This window comes from Salvelinus fontinalis, chromosome 29 (assembly GCF_029448725.1).
Source record: "Salvelinus fontinalis isolate EN_2023a chromosome 29, ASM2944872v1, whole genome shotgun sequence".
Taxonomy (NCBI): Eukaryota; Metazoa; Chordata; class Actinopteri; order Salmoniformes; family Salmonidae; genus Salvelinus; species Salvelinus fontinalis.
This window is the reverse complement of record NC_074693.1, coordinates 26,248,503-26,270,766: the sequence shown is the minus strand read 5'-3', so window position 1 is coordinate 26,270,766 and position 22,264 is coordinate 26,248,503. Positions and strand designations below refer to the sequence as shown.

General features: G+C 43.3%; 2 protein-coding genes across 3 annotated transcripts; one reads left to right on the top strand and one right to left on the bottom strand.

Moving 5' to 3' along the window:
- Window positions 1-383: 383 nt before the first annotated feature.
- Window positions 384-4,004, bottom strand: LOC129827717 (coiled-coil domain-containing protein 85B-like). The gene has a single exon (XM_055888813.1). The coding sequence runs from the start codon at window positions 2,694-2,696 to the stop codon at window positions 2,094-2,096; it is 603 nt and encodes a 200-aa protein (XP_055744788.1). The 5' UTR covers window positions 2,697-4,004; the 3' UTR covers window positions 384-2,093.
- A 1,906-nt stretch (window positions 4,005-5,910) lies between these two features.
- Window positions 5,911-21,579, top strand: LOC129827715 (acidic fibroblast growth factor intracellular-binding protein B-like). 2 transcript variants are annotated; one of them, XM_055888809.1, is made up of 12 exons: window positions 5,911-6,284; window positions 11,598-11,699; window positions 12,976-13,060; window positions 13,185-13,383; window positions 13,551-13,677; window positions 15,937-16,037; window positions 16,144-16,277; window positions 16,433-16,541; window positions 16,737-16,800; window positions 17,073-17,159; window positions 18,895-18,992; window positions 20,544-21,579. In XM_055888809.1, exons 3-12 carry the CDS (start codon window positions 12,976-12,978, stop codon window positions 20,611-20,613), a joined length of 1,074 nt encoding a protein of 357 aa, XP_055744784.1. In that variant the 5' UTR covers window positions 5,911-6,284; window positions 11,598-11,699; the 3' UTR covers window positions 20,614-21,579. The 2 variants fall into 2 exon arrangements, with proteins under 2 accessions (XP_055744784.1, XP_055744783.1); XM_055888808.1 differs by lacking the exon at window positions 11,598-11,699 and having other exon boundaries at window positions 5,913-6,284.
- Window positions 21,580-22,264: the final 685 nt, after the last annotated feature.

Here is a 22,264-nt window from a genome sequence, read left to right as displayed (position 1 = left end):
TCTACGCTTTAAAATATCAGTATGAAAGGGGTAAAAAGAAGACTAAATGCATCCTTAGTGTTAAACCCATTAGTTAGTTAGTCCATTTTGAATAAGTCCCGTTTCCTGCTTGATGTTGGTGCATAGCAACATCACGTAAGGGGGTAATGGATGCTGGGGAGGAAAGGGAGGGGAAAGCTGGCCATTACCTCTGCTTCCTCTCTGGAAAGAATTGTAAAACTGACTTCAATACAAACAGATACAAATTAACATTTCAGATGCGCTGAATAAGAAATATAAGCAAGAAGAAAAGGTCACAGCGGGACATCTGGGTTTTTGATTGAATGGGAGGTCATGTTTAGAATTTTTTTGGGGCCTGACAGAAAACAAAACGTAGATCAGAATGAGAGTCTGGTAAATGGAGATTTATTGGCCATGACCCTGATTCCTGAACACAGAGTTCTGATGTTACTGTACTTCTCGCAAATGAAGTGACTCACTCACAGGAGGCCCAGAGAGCATATGATAGCAATGATAATAAAAAGGAGATTTAGGAGAGAGAGCCTGTGTGTGCTTCTCTGTGTATCACTAAGTGGGTTAAAGCATTACCATCCACTGCGCAAACAGAGGTCCAAAAATAAAACTGATAAATATCCACAACGCCAGGCTGTATGACATGGACAGGAACATCAATCACCTGGGACAAACAGGTCATAACAGGTCGAGAGATCAATCAATCACTCATGTTGCACCATGTAAAATGAATGTCTGCAAAGTCACACACACAAAGGTCACAACATGATTGTCTCAGCCAGTGTATTTAAAGCTCTTCAATGCACTACGAGCAGCCCACCAATCACAGCCAACAACAAAGCAAATCTTATCCAATCCATGAGCATGGTCTATATGCTTAAAACAGAAATATGTATTTGTTAATGATGTAATACTGATATGTCAAGTTAATGAAGACAATGAGAGAGTATATCTACAGAATTACCACAAAACATTATATTAGCATCCTGACTATTGGCATTTTAGACAGAAAATGTGAAGCAGTAGTAATAATGATAATATTCATAACAATAATAATGTAGTAAAGAACAAATTAAAAGTGTCTTGTCTAGTTCCCAGCATCTATAAATCCATCATGTCAAATCCAGTCTCGAGCTTCCAGTTTGACACAAAAGTGGCTGGTTGAGAACAGCCTGGGCTGTTCAGTTCTGAGGAACTTCTAAGTACACCATCATAGGTGCAGGTGCAAGACACAAACCAGCGGTGCCATCACACGTTTTAGTGCATTGTACAGCCTAAATTACTGTGGCACACTAGCTATGTATTTCAGTGTAAAACTCATGGGCAGCCAAGACAGTGTTCATAATATACTATTCCCTTGTTAGTTTGTGATTTCATACACACAGCACTCCAATCCTGACCTGAGGGACTGAATGCATAATCTACATAATTTAAATGTTATTTAAAGGTCTTTCACAAAAATCATCACTCATCCTTCAAATATTTCAGTGCTTTTGGATGTCATGTACAGTAGACTAGTATGGCTCAAATCTGGATAGAGATATGTGTCTACAAGGACCCATATAATAGCTTTGTCCAGTGCAATGCAGTACGAAGTAGTCCACTAACAGTACAGTCCAGTGCATGAGATAACATCCTAACCTAACCTCCTTCCAACAACACCTACTACTGTTAACACATATAGTCTCAATCACAGAAAAGAGGAAAACCTCCCAAAAGATTGTTTTAAAAAAGCATAAAATTGCAAAATGATCATTCGATAAAGCTTGACCTTTAGTCTCAAATGTTTATGTGGGCCTGTCATCCCTCTTTCCAGGAAAAATACTTTTTATTTTCTCTTGAGGATCCTTTTTCAACTCTTCTTCAGGACGGCAGCACGTGCAGAAGGAACAGAACTGACTGCTATTCTGGAGATGCTGCTGTATTACTGTGTGTTATAGGCCATCTTCTAAAAAGTACCCCAATCAAGTTTGTGTTCTACCAATGAATGCTGTAAACAACTAAACATATTTCCTCAACCCATATTTCTCTTTATCGTGCTCTTTCACTACTCAGTGAAAGTATCTAGCTCTGTCCCATCTTCAGTCATCAGGTGAGCACACCAGGTGAAGCTGGTCCGGACTACCGACACTCCCAGTGCTTGAACTTCCATCTCCCAGGTCTCGGGACACCATACACGGCAGGTTGAGCTCAGTGGAACCACCGGGACTGGAGTCATTCCTGCTGACACATTCCTCCTCCAGGACCAGACAGAGTTCTTTGAGGTCCAGATTCTCCTTCACCAATCCATCCTGCATGCGCTCTAGGTCGGACAGTTTTTTCAAGTAGCCGCCCAGATCCTCACGCATCACTTTGGCTGCGTGGTGACCGAACAGCTGCCATTCCCGGGCCAGCTTCTTCACCTTTAGTCGGTCATCATCAAGGAAACAGCACAAGTCGCGCAATTCTGTGTTTTCTTCCTGGAGACGCTGGTTGACGGTTTTCAGCTCCCTGATCTCAAGCAGGTGGCCCTGTAATTGTTTGTTAACTTCTTTTATCAGCCGTCCACGCTGGATAAGAGCAGAGATCTTCTCTGACTCCTCCTTACGCAGTCGACTCACCAGCTCTTCTTTAGAGCAGGAGAGTAAATCCTCGTCAGACATCTTTGACAAGTCTCTGTTGTAGAGCTCACTGTCACTCCCCATATTGTTTGGACCGATCTGTAATTCAATAACCTGAGAAATAGCCTTTCCCGATTACAGGCAGTTGAGGGTACAAATAACTTCAGCAAATTAACTTTAGCCTACAATTCCTGGGATGCTCTGCAATGTGCATGGAGGCTACAGTAAGCTTTTTACAGTCAGCCCTGAATTGTATGACTATCAACTGACTCTATCCAACCATGGAAGCAAAATATAGGTCAACAGTAATTCTTGGTTTTACCTATGGATAATGGGGAACAGTGCATGCTTCACATCAATGTTTTTCTATGAGCTATAAAATTCCCTGAACAAGTTCGCTCTTGATATATTAAAACAAAGCAAAGAATTTCTATATTTTCAATATAAAATGTCAATCCATCACTCTCATATCTCAGATGATAATCTGTGGTTATAGGCTTTGTAAAAAGAGTTTGCATTAATGTCCAGTTTTCCCTTTGCTTTTCCTTGGTTACCTTCAGCAGGGTGAGGGGTTTTCGTGATTTTGCAATCCGTTATTTCGTTTTTATTGTGCAGTTGACTCGTCATCCTATATCGCAAAACCTTGGATAAACTACGATAACGTTATTTTACTCAGAAATTCATGTCTTATTATCAGAAGTGACGTGCTGAAGAGCATCTGCTTTCGTTCTGTCCGAGTAAATGTTGTATTCCCTCTGTTTGGAGAATTTGTTCATGGCATAACATTCCTTGTGATTATAACCCCAAAAGAGGCAGTAATTTGAAATTCACCGAAGAAAACAAACAAGGCTCTGAAGTTTCAAAAAAGAAAAATGCATCCAGATTCCTGCTCATCCTATTGCATTGGTGTGTGGAGGATTACAATGTCGGCCTTCTTCCTCTGTCATTATAAGGCGGATGTCTCCTCTCAGACTCGGTTTTTCTCTCCACTCAGTGAATTTCAGAAAATGACGCCCATTTAAAAATAATGGGATTTTCTTCTATCCTCTCCCTTCACATAAAAAGCAATAGAAATTAGTAGTAATCATCCATGTAGTCTTTTAAAAACGAAATGAACAAACACAATAAAAATGTAGGACGAAATCGATACAGACCGCGTTTGTGGAAGAGATGCTCGGTTTAACAGTGAAGGTCAAAATATTCACTCATGTTTTAAAAACACAGTTTCTTGATATTATCCTACAAAATGATTAAAAAAGCGATTACATTCTTGAGCATTGAAGTATGGTTGTCGGATGGTGGTTGTGAAGGAGGCGGCCGTAGGAATGCCCCTCTTCTGAATCCCTCCCCTCTCTCTTTCCGTTTGGTCTTCCTTTACAGTAAAATAATAGCTTACACTACATTTATTTCATTTTATTTTGTGTGATGTCATTTCTTTCGATGGAATAGCTTATACTACGTATTGTATCCCGTTGAAAGAAATGACATCACACAAAATTTGAATGCATGTGTTTATACTATTAATTTTGTTTAGGATGTATCACATTTGTGTTAAAATCTACGGGCAGTCCTGAACTACAATAAATTATTCGGAATATATAGCAATCATATCACATACCATTGTATATTTGTATTCCATATATATTTGTTCAAAACCTCCCCACATGACCCCACTCTCCACCCCCTCCAACCGTAGGCCCACAAACGCACACACACACACGCACACGCATGCACAACACACAAGCATCAGAGTCACACTTTGACACAGAACAATAAGTGAATCAGAGTTACAGTGTAGTCTACACAATTTCAAATACACAGATGGAAAGTGTGACAAAAGGTTTAAGCATGAGGTATTTGGCCACATCCTTCCACCCTTCATTCCAGCTCTATTGTTTCAGTGAGGCCATAACAATATAGGGTGTTATACCGGGACTGGGGGAGGCAGGGGATGGAATCAGGGTGAGGTTAGCTAACAGAAGGGCTGGAACTGGGAGAGGGTTGTTTGGTTGGTTTGCAGTGAGGTGTAAAACAAAAAGACAGTTGACTGTGTACTTTTTCTCTTTTGTAATTTTGAAGGGCACAGACAGATACAGCAAAAGGAGGATGGGAGGGGCGAGGAGAGGGATTTGGTGGGATTTATTCAGATAAATCTCTGCAGGGAAAACTTGCGCAAAAACACACACACACCATAATTCATCATAGTAGCTATCTACTTTTTAACATTTTATTTGTGTTTATTATGGTAAAATAACCGTTCTGATATTCTGTTCTACATAATGTAATTGCGTATGTTTTGTATATCAAAATATAATTTTACAATATAAACTTGTGCAACATGTTCTCATGTAGGTTACATCATATTTTTCATAGATTGTAGTATTCCACATTTTTTGTTGTTGAAAATAAGTAGTTCAAAGTGTGCTGCTGAAAAGGTTTAAATATGGCCGCTATACCAGATACGAAAGAGGAAGCGAGACACTCTACTCACAGTTTTTTCTGATTCAATGAAAGCCAATGAACTAAGTAGAACAGACCCAGCTGCTTTAGAGAGACATAGTAATGGCGTCTTTTTGTAGGCACTAACTCTGCCATGGTTCGTTGGACAAAGCCTATTGGGAAATTAATGGCATTTTTAGAGGGTTTTTGGATAAACGCCGAAAATAAAGTATGGTAAACACAGGTTTAGGAGATCTCATACGTTTTGTTCTATGAGATAATCTTCATCAGCTAACGTCACCTTTTGTGGATTTTGAAGCATTTATGTTAAAAAAAATGCATATTGTATAAAGGTCATGTTCACTGACTGATATTATCTCATATAATAAAACGTAGGCTATAAGATATCCTTAGCCTGTGTTAACCTCAGACCTTATTTTCGGCATTTATCCCAAAACCCTATTCTTTCCACATTAATTTTCCCCACTGGAATGGCTGAAGGAACCAGAGGTAACTAATTTCCGTTTTTTAGGACTACAAGTTAGCGAGCTCATTGGTGTCTATGGTAGACCCACCCCGTTAAATTGACCGGAACTGATAAAAACATGTTATGGTAAACAGCCAACCATCTTTGGGTATACTCATAGAGATTGATAGAGGACTCATTTTAGTATGTGTGCTATTATAGCATTTGTGACAGCATGAGCAGCGTCATTGAGGCAATCTCCATTTTGAAGTAGTTAATTTTTTTCTTCACGATTGGCTGACCCCTCCTGATGACCCAGCCAATGAAGTTGGAAGACCCGCCCAGCTGACTACATTAAAATGGTGGAAGCCCTCAATGGCGTTGCCCATGCGAAAAATGCCATTTGGGCCACTGGACGCTTCTATCATTCTCTATGAGCTATACCAGACATACTTATCTGGCTATATAAAGATACTTCCTGTAAAGGCACAATAAAGTGTTGTTCACAGGTCTTTTCTTCCGTTTATTTTTCGAAAAAAAGGCTTCGTTACAGCATTAGCAACGGATGACAATGTCTCCAGCAGTAAATGTATAGTTTATAGGAGCTTATTATCCGTTATGTTTTTAGATAATAATGAATTATCTAGCTAGCAACGTTAGCTAACGGTAGTATACCAGTTCTGGATAGCCGGGATTATTACTCATCCTAGTTAAAACGCTTAGCTATATTATAACAGTCTAGAATATTGGAACCTTAATTTAAAAAGGTAAGTATCATCTTGTTCAGTCAGATAACGTATACAGTTAATGTAGTTCCAAGTAACTAACGTTAGTAAAACATTGACTTGCTAGTACAGTGCAGGAAACCTGACGTTGAAATGCATTGAATTCTACGTCGGGGAGATATGAGCATTTTAATCAGGAAACTTTCCCCTCACAACCTCTACAAAGCAGAATGTTAAATACAATTATATTTTGAAGTACTTTACCGGTTGTCCATACGGTTGGTCTTTTTAGCTTGTAGGAATGGTAGACAATATATTCACAAAGTATAATTACAGAAACTTTTCAAAGCGCTGGTAATTTATTGCATTCAGATTTCTATCACCTGAAGCATGTGCAGAACCATGTGCATACTTGCTGTGCTCGTGTTTACGAGTCACCTGCATGTATTTGTATCTTGTGCACATGCTTCAGGTGATAGAAATCTGAAAGCACTACCAGGAATTTGAAAAGTTTATTTAACTAGGCAAGTCAGGGCCAATTGTGCGCTGCCCTATGAGACTCCCAATCACAGCCCGAGATCGAACCAGGATCTGTAGGGACGCCTCTAGCACTGAGATGAAGTGCAGGCAGACCGGCCTCCTGGGCTGTTTGCATGACAGTGTCTATGGTTTACTGAGAATGGTGCAACAGTCCTGTGGGCGAAAACGGGTTGTTGATGAGAGAGGTCGAAGGAGAATGGCAAGAATCATGCAAGCTAACAGGCATACCACAAACAGGCAAATAACGGCGCAGAACGACATCTCGGAATGTACAACTCGTTGGTCCTTGTCACGGATGGGCTATTGCAGCAGACGACCACACCGGTTTCCACTCCTATCAGCTGAAAAAACAGAAGAAGCGGCAATAGTGGGCACGATGAATCCTGGTTCCTGTTGCATCATGCTGGTGGCAGTCAGGATTTGGCGTAAGCAGTGTGAGTCCATGGCTCCATCCTTCCTGGTGTCAACCGTGGTGGTGTGGGGAATGTTTTCCTGGCACACGTTAGGTCCCTTGATACCAATTGAGCATCGTTTGAATGCCATACCTTGTAGAATCCATGCTCCAAAGAATTCAGGTTGTTCTGGAGGCAAAGAGGGGCCCGACCCGGTATGGACAAATGCCGAAGTACGTTAAAATGTAATTTTATTCAACATTCTGGCTTGTAGAGGTTGTGAGAGAGAACTTTCCTGATTCAAATGCTCATTTCTACCCGACCTGGAATTTAATGCAAATCAATGTGGAGTTTCCAGACAAAATCTAGGCTTACAAAGGAGTCGTTGAATATGGCAATTTTCCTTTAAATTCAAGAAGCAGCCATTCAACTTGCCATTCACCAGCTTTTCAAGCTTAATAATATCAAAATACGTTCAGTACTTACCAAAGAATGAAGTTTTGCTGAGAAACTGTCGTCAATTATGCCGTACCGGCCTGTATGTACTCCCAAAAAGGTCTAAATAAAAAGTTACATGCAACCGAAAACATGCCATGTCTGGAACGAATCCATTGTTTTTGAGTAAGTGCAATTGCGTCATATCCACCTATTCTGCACCTGTTGCAATATTATTGGAATTAAAATACACTAAATAAAGCCCATCTAGAAATATACAATCACTGTAAAAACGTACCCTATATTGTCTACTTAATCTACTTACATTAAATATTATTGCATCCATGTAGCGCGGGTGAAACAACAGATTGATATGATGTTCATACTGTTGTAGGTGATCAAATCAATGACCTTTCCTGCTGCTGGATCAGCCGAGAGGTGCACACTTGCTCAAAAACAATACTTAGATTATTTCCAGACAAGGCATTTTTTTGGTTGCATGTAACTTTTTTTATTTAGATATTTTTTGGGAGTACATACCGGCCGGAATGGCAGTAATAACGATAGTTGTTTAGCAATACCGTCCGTATTTTGATATTTATTAAGCTTAAAAAGCTGAACTTGAATGGCTGCTTCTTGGGCCAAAGGAGAATCTCCATATTCAACGTCTCCTGTAAACCCAGATTTTGGTTCAGTAGTACAGTAGCTATGTACAGTGCATTCGGAAAGTATTCAGACCCCTTGATCCCCCACACATTTTGTTACTTTAAAGCCTTATTCTAAAATTGATTAAATATAGATTTTTTTCTCATAAATCTACACACTAACCCCATAAAGATAAAGCGAGAACAGGTTTCTAGGATTTTTTTCTGAATTATTAAAAATGAGAAACCTAAGTATTCAGACCTTTTGCTATGAGACTCGAAATTGAGCTCAGGTGCATCCTGTTTCCATTGATCATCTTTGAGATATTTCTACAACTTAATTGGAGTCCACCTGTGGTAAATTCAATTGAATCAAATCAAATTATATTTGTCACATGCGCTGAATACAACAGATTCACCTTCACAGTGAAATGCTAACTTACTAAACCAACAATGCAGTTTTAAGAAAATAACAAACAAAAAAAGAGAAAAGAATAACAAATAATTAAAGAGCAACAGTAAATAACAATAGCAGGGCTATATACACGAGGTACTGGTGTTCAGGTAATTGAGGTAATATCTACATGTAGGTAGAGTTATTTAAGTGACTATGCATAGATAATAACAGAGTAGCAGCAGCATGGGGGGGGGGGGGCATCGTCTGGGTAGCCATTTGATTAGATGTTCAGGAGTCTTATGGCTTGGGGGTAGAAGCTGTTTAGAAGCCTCTTGGACCTAGACTTGGTGCTCCGGTACTGCTTGCCGTGCGGTAGCAGAGATAACAGTTTATGACTAGGGTGGCTGGAGTCTTTGACAAGTTTTAGGGCCTTCCTCTGACACCGCCTGGTATAGAGGTCCTGAATGGCAGGAAGCTTGGCCCTGGTGTAGTACTGGGCCGTACGCACTACACTCTGTAGTGCCTTGCGGTCGGAGGCCGAGCAGTTGCCATACCAGGCAGTGATGCAACCCGTCAGGATGTTCTCGATGGTGCAGCTGTTAAACCTTTTGAAGACCTGAAGACCCGTGCTAAATCTTTTCAGTCTCCTGAGGGGGAATAGGATTTGTCGTTCCCTCTTTACGACTGTCTTGGTGTGCTTGGACCATGTTTGTTGGTGATGTGGACGCCAAGGAACTTGAAGCTCTCAACTTGCTCCACTACAGACCCGTCGATGAGAATGGGGGCGTGCTCGGACCTCCTTTTCCTGTAGTCCATAATCATCTCCTTTGTCTTGATCGCGTTGAGGGAGAGGTTGTTGTCCTTGCACCACATTGTCAGGTCTCTGACCTCCTCCCTATAGGCTGTCTCATTGTTGTCGGTGATCAGGCCTACCACTGTTGTCATCGGCAAACTTAATGATGGTGTTGGAATCGTGCCAGGCCATGCAGTCATGAGTGAACAGGGAGTACAGGAGGTGACTGAGCATGCACCCCTGAGGGGCCCCCGTGTTGAGGATCAGTGTGACGGATGTGTTGTTACCTACCCTTACCACCTGGGGGCGGCCCGTCAGGAAGTCCAGGATCTAGTTGCAGAGGGAGGTGTTTAGTCCCAGGGTCCTTAGCTTAGTGATGAGCTTTGAGGGCACTATGGCGTTGAACGCTGAGCTGTAGTCAATGAAGAGCATTCTCACATAGTTGTTCCTTTCGTCCAGGTGTGAAAGGGGCAGTGTGGCTGCAATAGAGATTGCATCATCTGTGGATCTGTTGGGGCGGGAATGCAAATTGGAGTGGATCTAGGGTTTCTGGGATAATGGTATTGATGTGAGCCATGACCAGCCTTTCAAAGCATTTCATGGCTACAGACGTGAGTGCTACGGGTCGGTAGTCGTTTGGGCAGATTACCATAGTGTTCTTGGGCACAGGGACTATGGTGGTCTGCCTGAAACATGTTGGTATTACAGACTCAGACAGGGAGAGGTTGAAGGTGTCAGTGAAGACACTTGCCAGTTGGTCAGCGCATGCTCGGAGTACACGTCCTGGTAATCCATCTGACCCTGCGGCCTTGTGAATGTTGCCCTGTTTAAAGGTATTACTCACATTGGCTGCAGAGAGCGTAATCACATAGTTGTCCGGAACAGCTGATGCTCTCATGCATGTTTCAGTGTTATTTGCCTCCAAGCGAGCATAGAAGTGATTTAGCTCATCTGGTAGGGTCGTGTCACAGGGCAGCTCCCGGCTGTGCTTCCCTTTGTAGTCTGTAATAGTTTGCAAGCCCTGCCAAATCCGACGAGCGTCGGAGCCGGTGTAGTACAATTTGATCTTAGTCCTGTATTGATGCTTTGCCTGTTTGATGGTTCGTCGGTGGGCATAGCGAGATATCTTATAAGCTTGCAGGTTAGTCCCACTCCTTGAAAGCGACAGCTCTACCCTTTAGCTCAGTGCGAATGTTGCCTGTAATCCATGGCTTCTGGTTGAGGTATGTACGTACAGTCACTGTGGGGATGACGTCATCAATGCACTTATTGATGAAGCCAGTGACTAATGTGGTGTACTCCTCAATGCCATCGGAAGAATACCGGAACATATTCCAGTCTGTGATAGCAAAACAGTCCTGTAGTTTAGCATCTGCGTCATCTGACCACTTTACAGACCCAGTCACTGGTGCTTCCTGCTTTCATTTTTGCTTGTAAGCAGGAATCAGGAGGATAAAATTATGGTCAGATTTGCCAAATGGAGGGTGAGCTTTGTACATGTCTCTGTGTGTGGAGTAAAGGTGTGTCCCCCCCCCCCCCCCCCCCCCCTCTGGTTGCATATTTAACATGCTGAGAGATATTTGGTTAAACTGATTTAAGTTTCCCTGCATCAAAGTCCTCGGCCACTAGGAGTGCGGCCTCTGGATGAGCGTTTTCCTGTTTGCTTATGGCAGTATACAGCTCATTAAGTGCGCGGTCTTAGTGCCAGCATCGGTCTGTGGTGGTTTGTAGACAGCTACAAAAAATACAGATGACAACTCTAGGTTGATAGTGTGGTCTACAGCTTATCATGAGATACTCTACCTCAGGCGAGCAAAAGTTCAAGACTTCCTTAGATATCGTGCACCAGCTGTTGTTTACGAATATGCATAGGCCCCCGCCTCGTGTCTTACCAGAGGCTGCTGTTCTATCCTGCCGATGGAGTGTATAACCCGCCAGCTGTATGTTATTAATGTCGTCGTTAAGCCACGATTTGGTGAAACATAAGATATTACAGTTTTTAATGTCCCGTTGGTAGGATATACGTGCTTTCAGTTCGTCCCATTTATTTTCCAGTGATTGAACGTTAGCTAACAGTACTGATGGCAAAGGCCGATTAGCCACTCTTCGCCTGATCCTCACAAGGCACCCCGATCTCTTTCCGCAAAATCTCAGTTTCTTTCTCCAGCGGATGATGAGGATGAGGGCCTGTTCGGGTGTTTGGAGTATATCCTTCCCATCTGACTCATGAAAGGAAAATGATATGTCCAATTCAAGGTGAGTAATCGCTGTTCTTATGTCCAGAAGCTCTTTTCGGTCATATGAGATGGTAGCAGCAACATTATGTACAAAATATAAACAATGCGAAAAAACAAACAAAATAGCACGGTTGGCTAAGAGCCAATAGAACGGCAGCCATCTCCTCCGGCGCCATATTTATTGATTGGACATGATTTGGAAAGGCACACCTGTCTATATAAGGTCCCACAGTTGACAGTGCATGTCAGAGAAAAAACCAAGCCATGAGGTTGAAGAGCTCTGAGACAGGATTGTGTCGAGGCACAGATCTGGGGAAGGCTACCAAAACATTTCTGCAGCGTTGAAGGTCCCCAAGAACACAGTGGCCTCCATCATACTTAAGTAGAAGAAGTTTGGAACCACCAAGACTCTTCCTAGAACTGGCCGCCCGGCCAAACTGAGCAATCAGGGGGAAGGGCCTTGGTCAGGGAGGTGACCAAGAACCTGATGGTCACTCTGACAGAGCTCCAGAGTTCCTCTGTGGAGATGGTTGTCCTTCTGGAAGGTTCTCCCATCTCTGCAGCACTCCACCAATCATGCCTTTATGGTAGAGTGACCAGACGGAAGCCACTCCTCAGTAAAAGTCACATGACAGCCCGCTTGGAGTTTGCCAAAAGGCAGCTAAAGGACTCTCAAACCATGAGAAACAAGATTCTCTGGTCTGATGGAACCAAGATTGAAGGTTCACCTTTCAATAGGACAATGACCTTAAGCACACAGCCAAGACAACCAGGAGTGGCTTCGGGACAAGTCTCTGAATGTCCTTGATTGGCCCAGCCAGAGCCCGGACTTGAACCCGATCGAACATCTCGGGAGAGACCTGAAAATAGCTGTGCAGCGTCGCTCCCCATCCAACTTGACAGAGCTTGAGAGGATCCGCAGAAAGAATGGGAGAAACTCCCCAAATACAGGTGTGCCAAGCTTGTATCATCATACCCAAGAAGACTCGAGGCTGTAATCGCTGCCAAAGGTGATTCAACAAAGTACTGAGTAAAGGGTCTGAATACTTAAATGTGACATGATATTTCAGTTTTTAATTTAATACATTTGCTAACATTTCTATAAACCTGTTTTTCCTTTGTCATTATGGGATATTGTGTGTAGATTGGAAAAGGCTGTAATGTAACAAAATGTGGAGGGTCTAAATACTTTCCAAATGCACTGTAAGTGGTGAATGATATTCCACAGGTATTGTGACAAGTGAAATGAAAACGCTGACGCTTATTAAAACCATATTTGTCTTGTTTCCACTTAGATGTCAGTGGAACTTGATGTGTTTGTGGGTAACACCACCATTATGGATGAGGAAGTCTATCAGTTCTGGCTGGATGGCTACACAGGTATTGGCCACAACATTCACCAACTCACACACATATACTAGACACAGTCATCCATAAAAAAAAGACTTCATCAATATCTCTAACATAAACCTTGAATCCTGTTTCCTTTCTGCCCCATCCTCAGTGAATGATGCAGTGAAGGTTCGTATGGAGGGAGGGGTATTGGAGGAGTGTGAGGCCAGTGCTGAGGTTTTGCGCAGTGACACCATGGACCAGTACAGAACCTTCCAGATGTGTGAGCGCCTCCTGCACAGCCCCGCCAAACTGGCCAATCAGCTGCTGTTCCAGATCCCACCTCATCGCCAGGCCATGCTCATAGAGAGGTGCTCTACCATCTCCTGAAACACTTTTTAATGTCTTATCTTCCTCTGCCTTAAACGTCACCTAATCTGTCTCTCTCTCCTCCCTCTCGCCCCTCTCCTCCCTCTCGCCCCTCTCCTCCTTCTCGCCCCTCGCCTCTCCTCCCTCCCGCCTCTCTCTTTCTGTAAAGGTACTATACGTTCGATGGCGTGTTTGTACGTGAGGTCCTTGGGAAGAAACTCTCGAAGGGGACCAAGAAGGACCTGGATGATGTTAGTGCAAAGACTGGTGTCACACTGAAGAGCTGCAGGCGGCAGGTAGCAGAAACCTCAGCGAGACATCCCCATTAACAATGACTACATCACGGAACTGTAACATGTCCCAAGGGGAAAATTGTCTTAGACACACAGTACTGCTGTATACAAAATACACTGTACATCATACACTTCTTGTTTAGCCACATACAGTACCAGTCAAAAGTTTGGACACACCTACTCATTCAAGGGTTTTTCTTTATATTTAATATTTTCTACAATGTAGAATAATAGTGAAGACATCAGAACTATGAAATAGCACATATGGAATCATGTAATAACCAAAAACAGTGTTAAACAAATCAAAATATATTTAAGTTTCTTCAAAGTAGCCACCCTTTGCCTTGATGACAGCTTTGCACACTTGGCATTCTCTCAACCAACTTCAACTGGAATGCTTTTCCAACAGTCTTGAAGGAGTTCCCACATATGCTGAGCACTTGTTGGCTGCTTTTCCTTCACTCTGCGGTCCAACTCATCCCAAACCATCTAAATTCTGGTGATTGTGGAGGCCAGGTCATCTGATGCAGCACTCCATCACTATCCTGGGCAAATATCCCTTACACAGCCTGGAGGTGTGTTGGGTCATGGTCCTGTTGAAAAACAAATGATAGTCCTACTAAGCACAAACCAGATGGGGATGGTGTATCGCTGCAGAATGCTGTGGTAGCCATGCTGGTTAAGTGTGCCTTGAATTCTAAATACATCACAGACAGTTTCACTAGCAAAGCACCCCCACACCATCAGACCTCCTCCATGCTTCACAGTGGCAACTACACATGCAGAGATCACCCGTTAACCTACTCTGCGTCTCACAAGGTGGTTGGAACCAAAAATCTCATATTTGGACTCATCAGACCAAAGGACAGATTTCCACCGGTCTAATGTCCATTGCTCGTGTTTCTTGGCCCAAGCAAGTCTCTTCTTTTTTTTGTTTATTTTTCTCTCCAATTTCGTGATGTCCAATTGGTAGTTACAGTCTTGTTTCATTGCTGCAACTTCCGTACGGACTCTGGAGAGACGAAGGTCGAGAGCCGCGCATCTTCTGAAACACAACACAACCAAGCTGCACTGCTTCTTGACACAATGCCCACTTAACCCGGAAGCCAGCCGCACCAATGTGTCAGAGGAAATAACATACACCTGGCTACCGAGTCAGCGTGCACTGTGCCCGGCCCACCACAGGAGTCACTAGTGCGCGATGGGACAAGGACATCCCTGCCAGCCAAACCCTCCTTTAACACGCTGTGTGCGCCGCCCCGTGGGTCTTTCAGTCGTGGCCGGCTGTGACAGACCCTGGACTCGAACTCAGAATCTCTAGTGGCACAGCTAGCCTTAGACCACTGCGCCACTCGGGAGGCCCATGTCTCTTCTTCTTATTGGTGTCCTTTAGTAGGGTTTTCTTTGCACTCTGAAGCATTTATTTGGGCTGCAATTTCTTAGGCTGGTAACTCTAATGAACTTATCCTCTGCAGCAGAGGTAACTCTGGGTCTTCCTTTCCTATGGCGGTCCTCATGAGAGCCAGTTTCATCATAGACTTGATGGTTTTTGCGACTGCACTTGGAAGACACTTTCAAAGTTCTTGACATTTTCCGAATTGACTGACCTTCATGTCTTAAAGTAATGATGGACTGTCGTTTCTCTTTGCTTATTTGAGCTATTTTTGCCAAAGTATTGACTTGGTCTTTAACCAAATAGGGCTGTCTTCTGTATACCACCCCTACCTTGTCACAACACGACTGATTGGCTCAAATGTATTTAGAAGGGAAAAAAATACACAAATGAACTTTTAACAAGGCACACCTGTTAAATGAAATGCATTCCAGGTGACTACCCCATGAAGCTGGTTGAGAGAATGCCAAAAGTGTGCAAAGCTATCATCAAGGCAAAGGGTGGCTACTTTGAAGAATCTCAAATATAAAATCTATTTAGATTTGTTTAACACCTTTTTTTATTTTGTCTTTTTTTGGGGGGGGGGGTTATTTCATAGTTTTGATGTCATCACTATTATTCTACAATGTAGAAAATATTAATGACAAAGAAAAACCCTCGAATGAGTAGGTGTCAACTTTTGACTGGTACTGTACGCCACTTACAGAATAAGGGAATATGCTAACACAGTTTAGCTCAACATTAGTGACTGTCCTGCCTGTACAGATTCTATGAACTACAGAGCTCGAGACACTGTAGTTCTAAGACCAAATGTCACTGTTTTTCACATGCACACTAAAGCTTTTCTGAATGATCCCCTTTTCTCCCAGTTTGATAACTTCAAGCGTGTATTCAAAGTTGTGGAGGAACTGAAGGGACCCCTGGTGGAAAACATTCGTCAGCACTTCCTTCTCTCTGACAAGCTGGCCAGGTAATAGTAGAATTTACTATTCAATTTGATATAATCTTGTCATTTATTTTGTACACTTTGAACTCTTAAAAAAAAAAAATTACTCCCCTGCATCTCCTCTTCTCAGGGATTACGCTGCCATTGTTTTCTTTGCTAACAATCGCTTTGAGACGGGGAAGAAGAAGCTGCATTATCTTACATTCCAGGACTTTGCCTTCTGTGCAGGGCAGCTCATCAGCAACTGGACCGTGGGGGCATTGGGTGAGTCCCTAATCAATTGATCTGCAGTTGTGCACTGCAATCATTCCCAAGTCCTTATTAGGTCCGCATTAATTGGAGTTATGATTTTCTTTACTGTCACAGCACTGTTACCTAATACGGCAATATCAGATGTCTGAAGTAGTTTGTCTTCTCAGATAACATGGTGGAAGACATGGACGTGGATCTTGAGAAGGAGTTCTTACAAGATCTAAAGGAACTGAAGATTTTAATCACTGACAAGGATCTGCTGGACCAGCACAAGAGGCATGAGTGTGGTCCATTAGTTATTGATTGCCTGATATGTATGTTATTGATTGCTTCCTGTCAATAATTCACTTTTTTTTTCTCTGCGTATTTTTTTGTGGATATTGTATGCGTTCTAATATTATGAATGACAATATTTAGTAGTATCCCTCATGCCCTTGCTCCCGTTTCTCTCATTCCCTCCGCCCCACTCAGTTTGGTGTGCACGGCTCTCCGGGGGAAGACCAAAGCATTTAATGAGATGGAAGCCAACTTCAAGGTGAGTGACAAAACATGCTTGTGTTACCCAACAGGACTGCTAACGCTTCAACAGACCACCCAGTTTCATAGGATGTGATGTCCAGTCCTGCCTACTACAAAAATCTGTAAATCAGTCCATAGAAAGTGTGGTAACTATGGTTATATGGGGTCAAATGTGCACATCAATTGTCTAATTCAAACAGTTCACTTGAGTTGAATTATTTCTAAACTGCAGTATCAAAAACCTTTTCTAATTATTTGAAACAAACTCTACTCTCTCTTCATCCATAGAATCTCTCCAGAGGCCTTGTCAACATTGCTGCCAAATTAATCAACACGAAAGATGTCAGAGACTTCTTTATTGATCTGGTGGAAAAGGTATGTAAGTAAATCATTAGTAATATACACTGCTCAAAAAAATAAAGGGAACACTTAAACAATACAATGTAACTCCAAGTCAATCACACTTCTGTGAAAACAAACTGTCCACTTAGGAAGCAACACTGATTGACAATAAATTTCACATGCTGTTGTGCAAATGGAATAGACAAAAGGTGGAAATTATAGGCAATTAGCAAGTCATCCGTAAATAAAGGAGTGGTTCTGCAGGTGGTGACCACAGACCACTTCTCAGTTCCTATGCTTCCTGGCTGATGTTTTGGTCACTTTTGAATGCTTGCGGTGCTTTCACTCTAGTGGTAGCATGAGACGGAGTCTACAACCCACACAAGTGGCTCAGGTAGTGCAGCTCATCCAGGATGGCACATCAATGCGAGCTGTGGCAAGAAGGTTTGCTGTGTCTGTCAGCGTAGTGTCCAGAGCATGGAGGCGCTACCAGGAGACAGGCCAGTACATCAGAAGATGTGGAGGAGGCCGTAGGAGGGCAACAACCCAGCAGCAGGACCGCTACCTCCGCCTTTGTGCAAGGAGGTGCACTGCCAGAGCCCTGCAAAATGACCTCCAGCAGGCCACAAATGTGCATGTGTCAGCATATGGTCTCACAAGGGATCTGAGGATCTCATCTCGGTACCTAATGGCAGTCAGGCTACCTCTGGCGAGCACATGGAGGGCAGTGCGGCCCCACAAAGAAATGCCACCCCACACCATGACTGACCCACTGCCAAACCGGTCATGCTGGAGGATGTTGCAGGCAGCAGAACGTTCTCCACGGCGTCTCCAGACTCTGTCACGTCTGTCACATGTGCTCATGTGCTCAGTGTGAACCTGCTTTCACCTGTGAAGAGCACAGGGCGCCAGTGGCGAATTTGCCAATCTTGGTGTTCTCTGGCAAATGCCAAACGTCCTGCACGGTGTTGGGCTGTAAGCACAACCCCCACCTGTGGACGTCGGGCCCTACCACCCTCATGGAGTCTGTTTCTGACCGTTTGAGCAGACACATGCACATTTGTGGCCTGCTGGAGGTCATTGGGCAGGGCTCTGGCAGTGCTCCTCCTTGCACAAAGGCGGAGGTAGCGGTCCTGCTGCTGGGTTGTTGCCCTCCTACGGCCTCCTCCACGTCTCCTGATGTACTGGCCTGTCTCCTGGTAGCACCTCCATGCTCTGGACACTACGCTGACAGACACAGCAAACCTTCTTGCCACAGCTCGCATTGATGTGCCATCCTGGATGAGCTGCACTACCTGAGCTACTTGTGTGGGTTGTAGACTCCGTCTCATGCTACCACTAGAGTGAAAGCACCACCAGCATTCAAAAGTGACCAAAGCATCAGCCAGGAAGCATAGGAACTGAGAAGTGGTCTGTGGTCACCACCTGCAGAACCACTCCTTTATTTACGGATGACTTGCTAATTGCCTATAATTTCCACCTTTTGTCTATTCCATTTGCACAACAGCATGTGAAATTTATTGTCAATCAGTGTTGCTTCCTAAGTGGACAGTTTGATTTCACAGAAGTGTGATTGACTTGGAGTTACATTGTGTTGTTTAAGTGTTCCCTTTATTTTTTTGAGCAGTGTATATTAGTGAATGTTTTTAGTCAGAATATTCAACTCTGGCTCTGGCTTATCAGGCCAATAAGATCTATAGACTTTTGTGCTACCCATGAGACTGGTGTAATCCCTCTCTCTCCCTCTCTCGCTCTCGCTCTCTCACAGTTTATTGAGCCGTGTCGGTCAGACAAATGGACAGCAGGAGACATGAGGCTCTACCTCACTCACTACACTAACTCTGCACACATACTTGACACATTCAAGTGAGTAACATATTACTGTTATACATACACTGCATATACAAAAGTATGTGGACATCCCTTCAAATTAGTGGATTCGGCTTTTTCAGCCACACCCGTTGCTGACAGATGTATAAAATCGAGCACACTGCCATGCAATCTCCATAGACAAACATTGCTTTACTGAAGAGCTCAGTGACTTTCAACGTGGCACCGTCATAGAATGCCACCAAGTCAGTTTGTCAAATGTATGCCCTGCTAGAGCTTCCCCGGTCAACTGTAAGTGCTGTTATTGTGAAGTGGAAACATCTAGGAGCAACAACGGCTCAGCCGCGAAGTGGTAGGCCACAAGCTCACAGAACGGGGCCACCGAGTGCTGAAGCGCGTTGTTCCAAACTGCCTCTGGAAGCAACGTCAGTGTAAGAACTGTTCCTCTGGAGCTTAATTAAATGGGTTTCCATGGCCGAGCAGCCGCACACAAGCCTAAGATCACCATGTGCAATGCCAAGCGTTGGCTGGAGTGGCGTAAAGCTCGCCGCCTATGGACTCTGGAGCTGTGGAAATGTGTTCTCTGGAGTGACGAATCACGCTTCACCATCTGGCAGTCCGACAGATGAATCTGGGTTTGGCAGATGCCAGGAGAACGCTATTTGCCTGAATGCATAGTGCCAACTGTAACGTTTGTTGGAGGAGGAATAATGGTCTGGTGCTGTTTTTCATGGTTCAGGTGAGGCCGCTTAGTTCCAGTGAAGGAAAATCTTAATGCTACAGCATACAATGACATTCTAGACGATTTTGTGCTTCGAACTTTGTGGCAACAGTTTGGGGCAGGCCCTTTCCTGTTTCAGCATGACAATGCCCCTGTGCACAAAGTGTGGTCCATACAGAATTAGGTTGTCGAGATGGGTGTGGAAGAACTTGACTGGCCTGCAGAGAACCCATGACCTTAACTCCATTGAACACCTTTGGGATAAATTGGAACGCTGACTGCGAGCCAGGCCTAATCGCCTAACATCAGTGCCCAATCTTACTAATGCTCTTGTGGTTGAATGGAGGCAAGACCCCACAGCAATGTTCCACCATCTAGTGGAAAGCCTTCCCAGAAAAGTGGCAGAAAAGGGGGGACCAACTCCATATTAATGCCCATGATTTTGGAATGAGATGTTCGACGAGCAGGTGTCCACTAACCTTTGGTCATGTAGTGTATTGTGCTGCCTGGCATGTATTAAGGGCCTGACCGTTTTTAGTGTGTGCTTGCATAATATATGTATTTCATATCCCAGTTGTCACCAGTGGGTGTCACTGCATCTTGCTCCATGTGTCTTAAACTATAGTTACCTTGTTTCTCGCACAGCCACTCTGGAATGTGGTTAACAGTTTACACAACCCTGCACCACGACACACTCAACAAATACATATTTATCGGACAACCATATTATAATAGGCCTCTCATTAAACTGAATAAGCAAAGATCGCTCCATATTATGAAACTTGGCCAGCTCTCATAATGAGACTTTGTCTTGAGTTTTACACGTTCCATATATCTCTCTTTCTCTCTCTCTCTCTCTCCCTCAGACACCAGGTAGTGTGGGACAGGTACATGGGAGTGATCAAAAGCTGCATCCTCAAAATGTACCATGACTGAGATGTTGCCTCGCTCAACTTCCTGTCCTCTTTATATCCGAGTCATGTTGTCTTTTTTTTCTCCTCTGCAGTCGTCATATAAATCCTCTGTCAGATGTTTTCCTCCAATCCTAGTGCCCACATTTCTCCTTTCTTCATGTCTTTCTGCTGTTTTGTTTACTTCCTTCCTCCCTCTTTTCTCTCTCACTTCTCGGTCTGTTCTGACACCCTACTCTGCAATGTCATCTTGCAAATCATATCATTTGTGTTGTGTACTGAACAACAATAGAAATGCAACATGTAAAGTGTTTGTCTCAAATTTTGTGCACAAATTTGTTTACATCCCTGTTAGTGAGCTTTTCTCCTTTGCCAGATAATTCATCCACCTGACATGTGTGGCATATCAAGAAGCTGATTAAACTGTATGATCATCACACAGGTGCACCTTGTGCCGGGGACAATAAAAGGGGCAGTTTTGTCACACAACACAATGCCACAGATGTTAAGTTTTGAGGGAGCGTGCAATTGGCATGCTGACTACAGGAATGTCCAACAGAGCTATTCCCAGAGAATTGGATGTTAATTTCTCTACCATAAGCCGCCTCTAACCGGCCTCACAACTGCAGACCATGTGTAACCACGCCAGCCCAGGACCTCAACATCCGGCTTCTTCACCTGCGGCATCGTCTGAGGAGGGGTAGAGGGGGTGCTGAGGATTATTTCTGTCTTTAATAAAGCCCCTTTGTGGGGGAAAACTCATTCTGATTGGCTGGGCCTGGCTCCCGAGTGGGTGGACCTAGCTCCCGAGTGGGTGGGCCTATGCCCACTCATGGCTGTGCCCCTGCCCAGTCAAGTGAAATCCATAGATTAGGGCCTAATGAATTGAATTCTATTGACTGATCTCCTTCTATGAACTAATACTCAGTAAAATCTTTGAAATTGTTGCATTTATATTTTTGTTAGGTATAAATAAAGTAAACTCATTTTATACCGACGGTCTCTTGGCCCTGATTGTATTGCAGATATTGAGGGTGTGTGTTTTTGCGCACGCTGTGAGTGCTTGTTTATGTTAGAATGTCAGATGCAAATTACTCCGATTTAAAAACTGACTGCAGCTGTAGGGGTTGAGACCTGTTTGGTCCAATATAACACCTAGATATGTCACAGCTTGAACATGCCAAGAAAGTGGCTAGAATCTCAACCCAGCATGGATGAATATGGGTGAAGACGGACTATTTTGGAATACATCTGCATAGTAAATTAAACCTGAGTGGATTATAATATGAGAAGCCAGTAGTAAGCTGTGTGTCTATGTGTGGCCACTGGGGGTTGGGTAAGAGCAGCTGTCACCCCCCACACACACACATTAATATCTCTTATTCTTATCTGTATTTCTTGAAACTGCACTGTTGGTTAGGGGTTCATAAGTAAGCATTTCACTGTAAGGTGAAATACCTGTTGTATTCAGCACATGTGACTAATAAAATTTGATTTTGATTTGATTTGAAACCTTGATTAAGTAGGTATAATGGTACTGCTCATATCCATGTCAATTATGGATTTGCACTTTAGCAAAAACGTAATATCTATAAATGATAACTAACATGGACACTAAGATAATAATATTGTAAAAAGGAAGAACATATTTCACTGTTTGTATACAGCAGTCGAGC

Bases quoted from the DNA above. Each gene is read 5' to 3' on its own strand.
- LOC129827717 (XM_055888813.1), bottom strand. From the start codon at position 2,696: ATGGGGAGTGACAGTGAGCTCTACAACAGAGACTTGTCAAAGATGTCT.
- LOC129827715 (XM_055888809.1), top strand. From the start codon at position 12,976: ATGTCAGTGGAACTTGATGTGTTTGTGGGTAACACCACCATTATGGAT. The intron at 13,384-13,550 runs GTGCTCTACCAT...CTTTCTGTAAAG, and splicing joins CAGGCCATGCTCATAGAGAG to GTACTATACGTTCGATGGCG. The intron at 16,542-16,736 runs GCATGAGTGTGG...CGCCCCACTCAG, and splicing joins CTGCTGGACCAGCACAAGAG to TTTGGTGTGCACGGCTCTCC.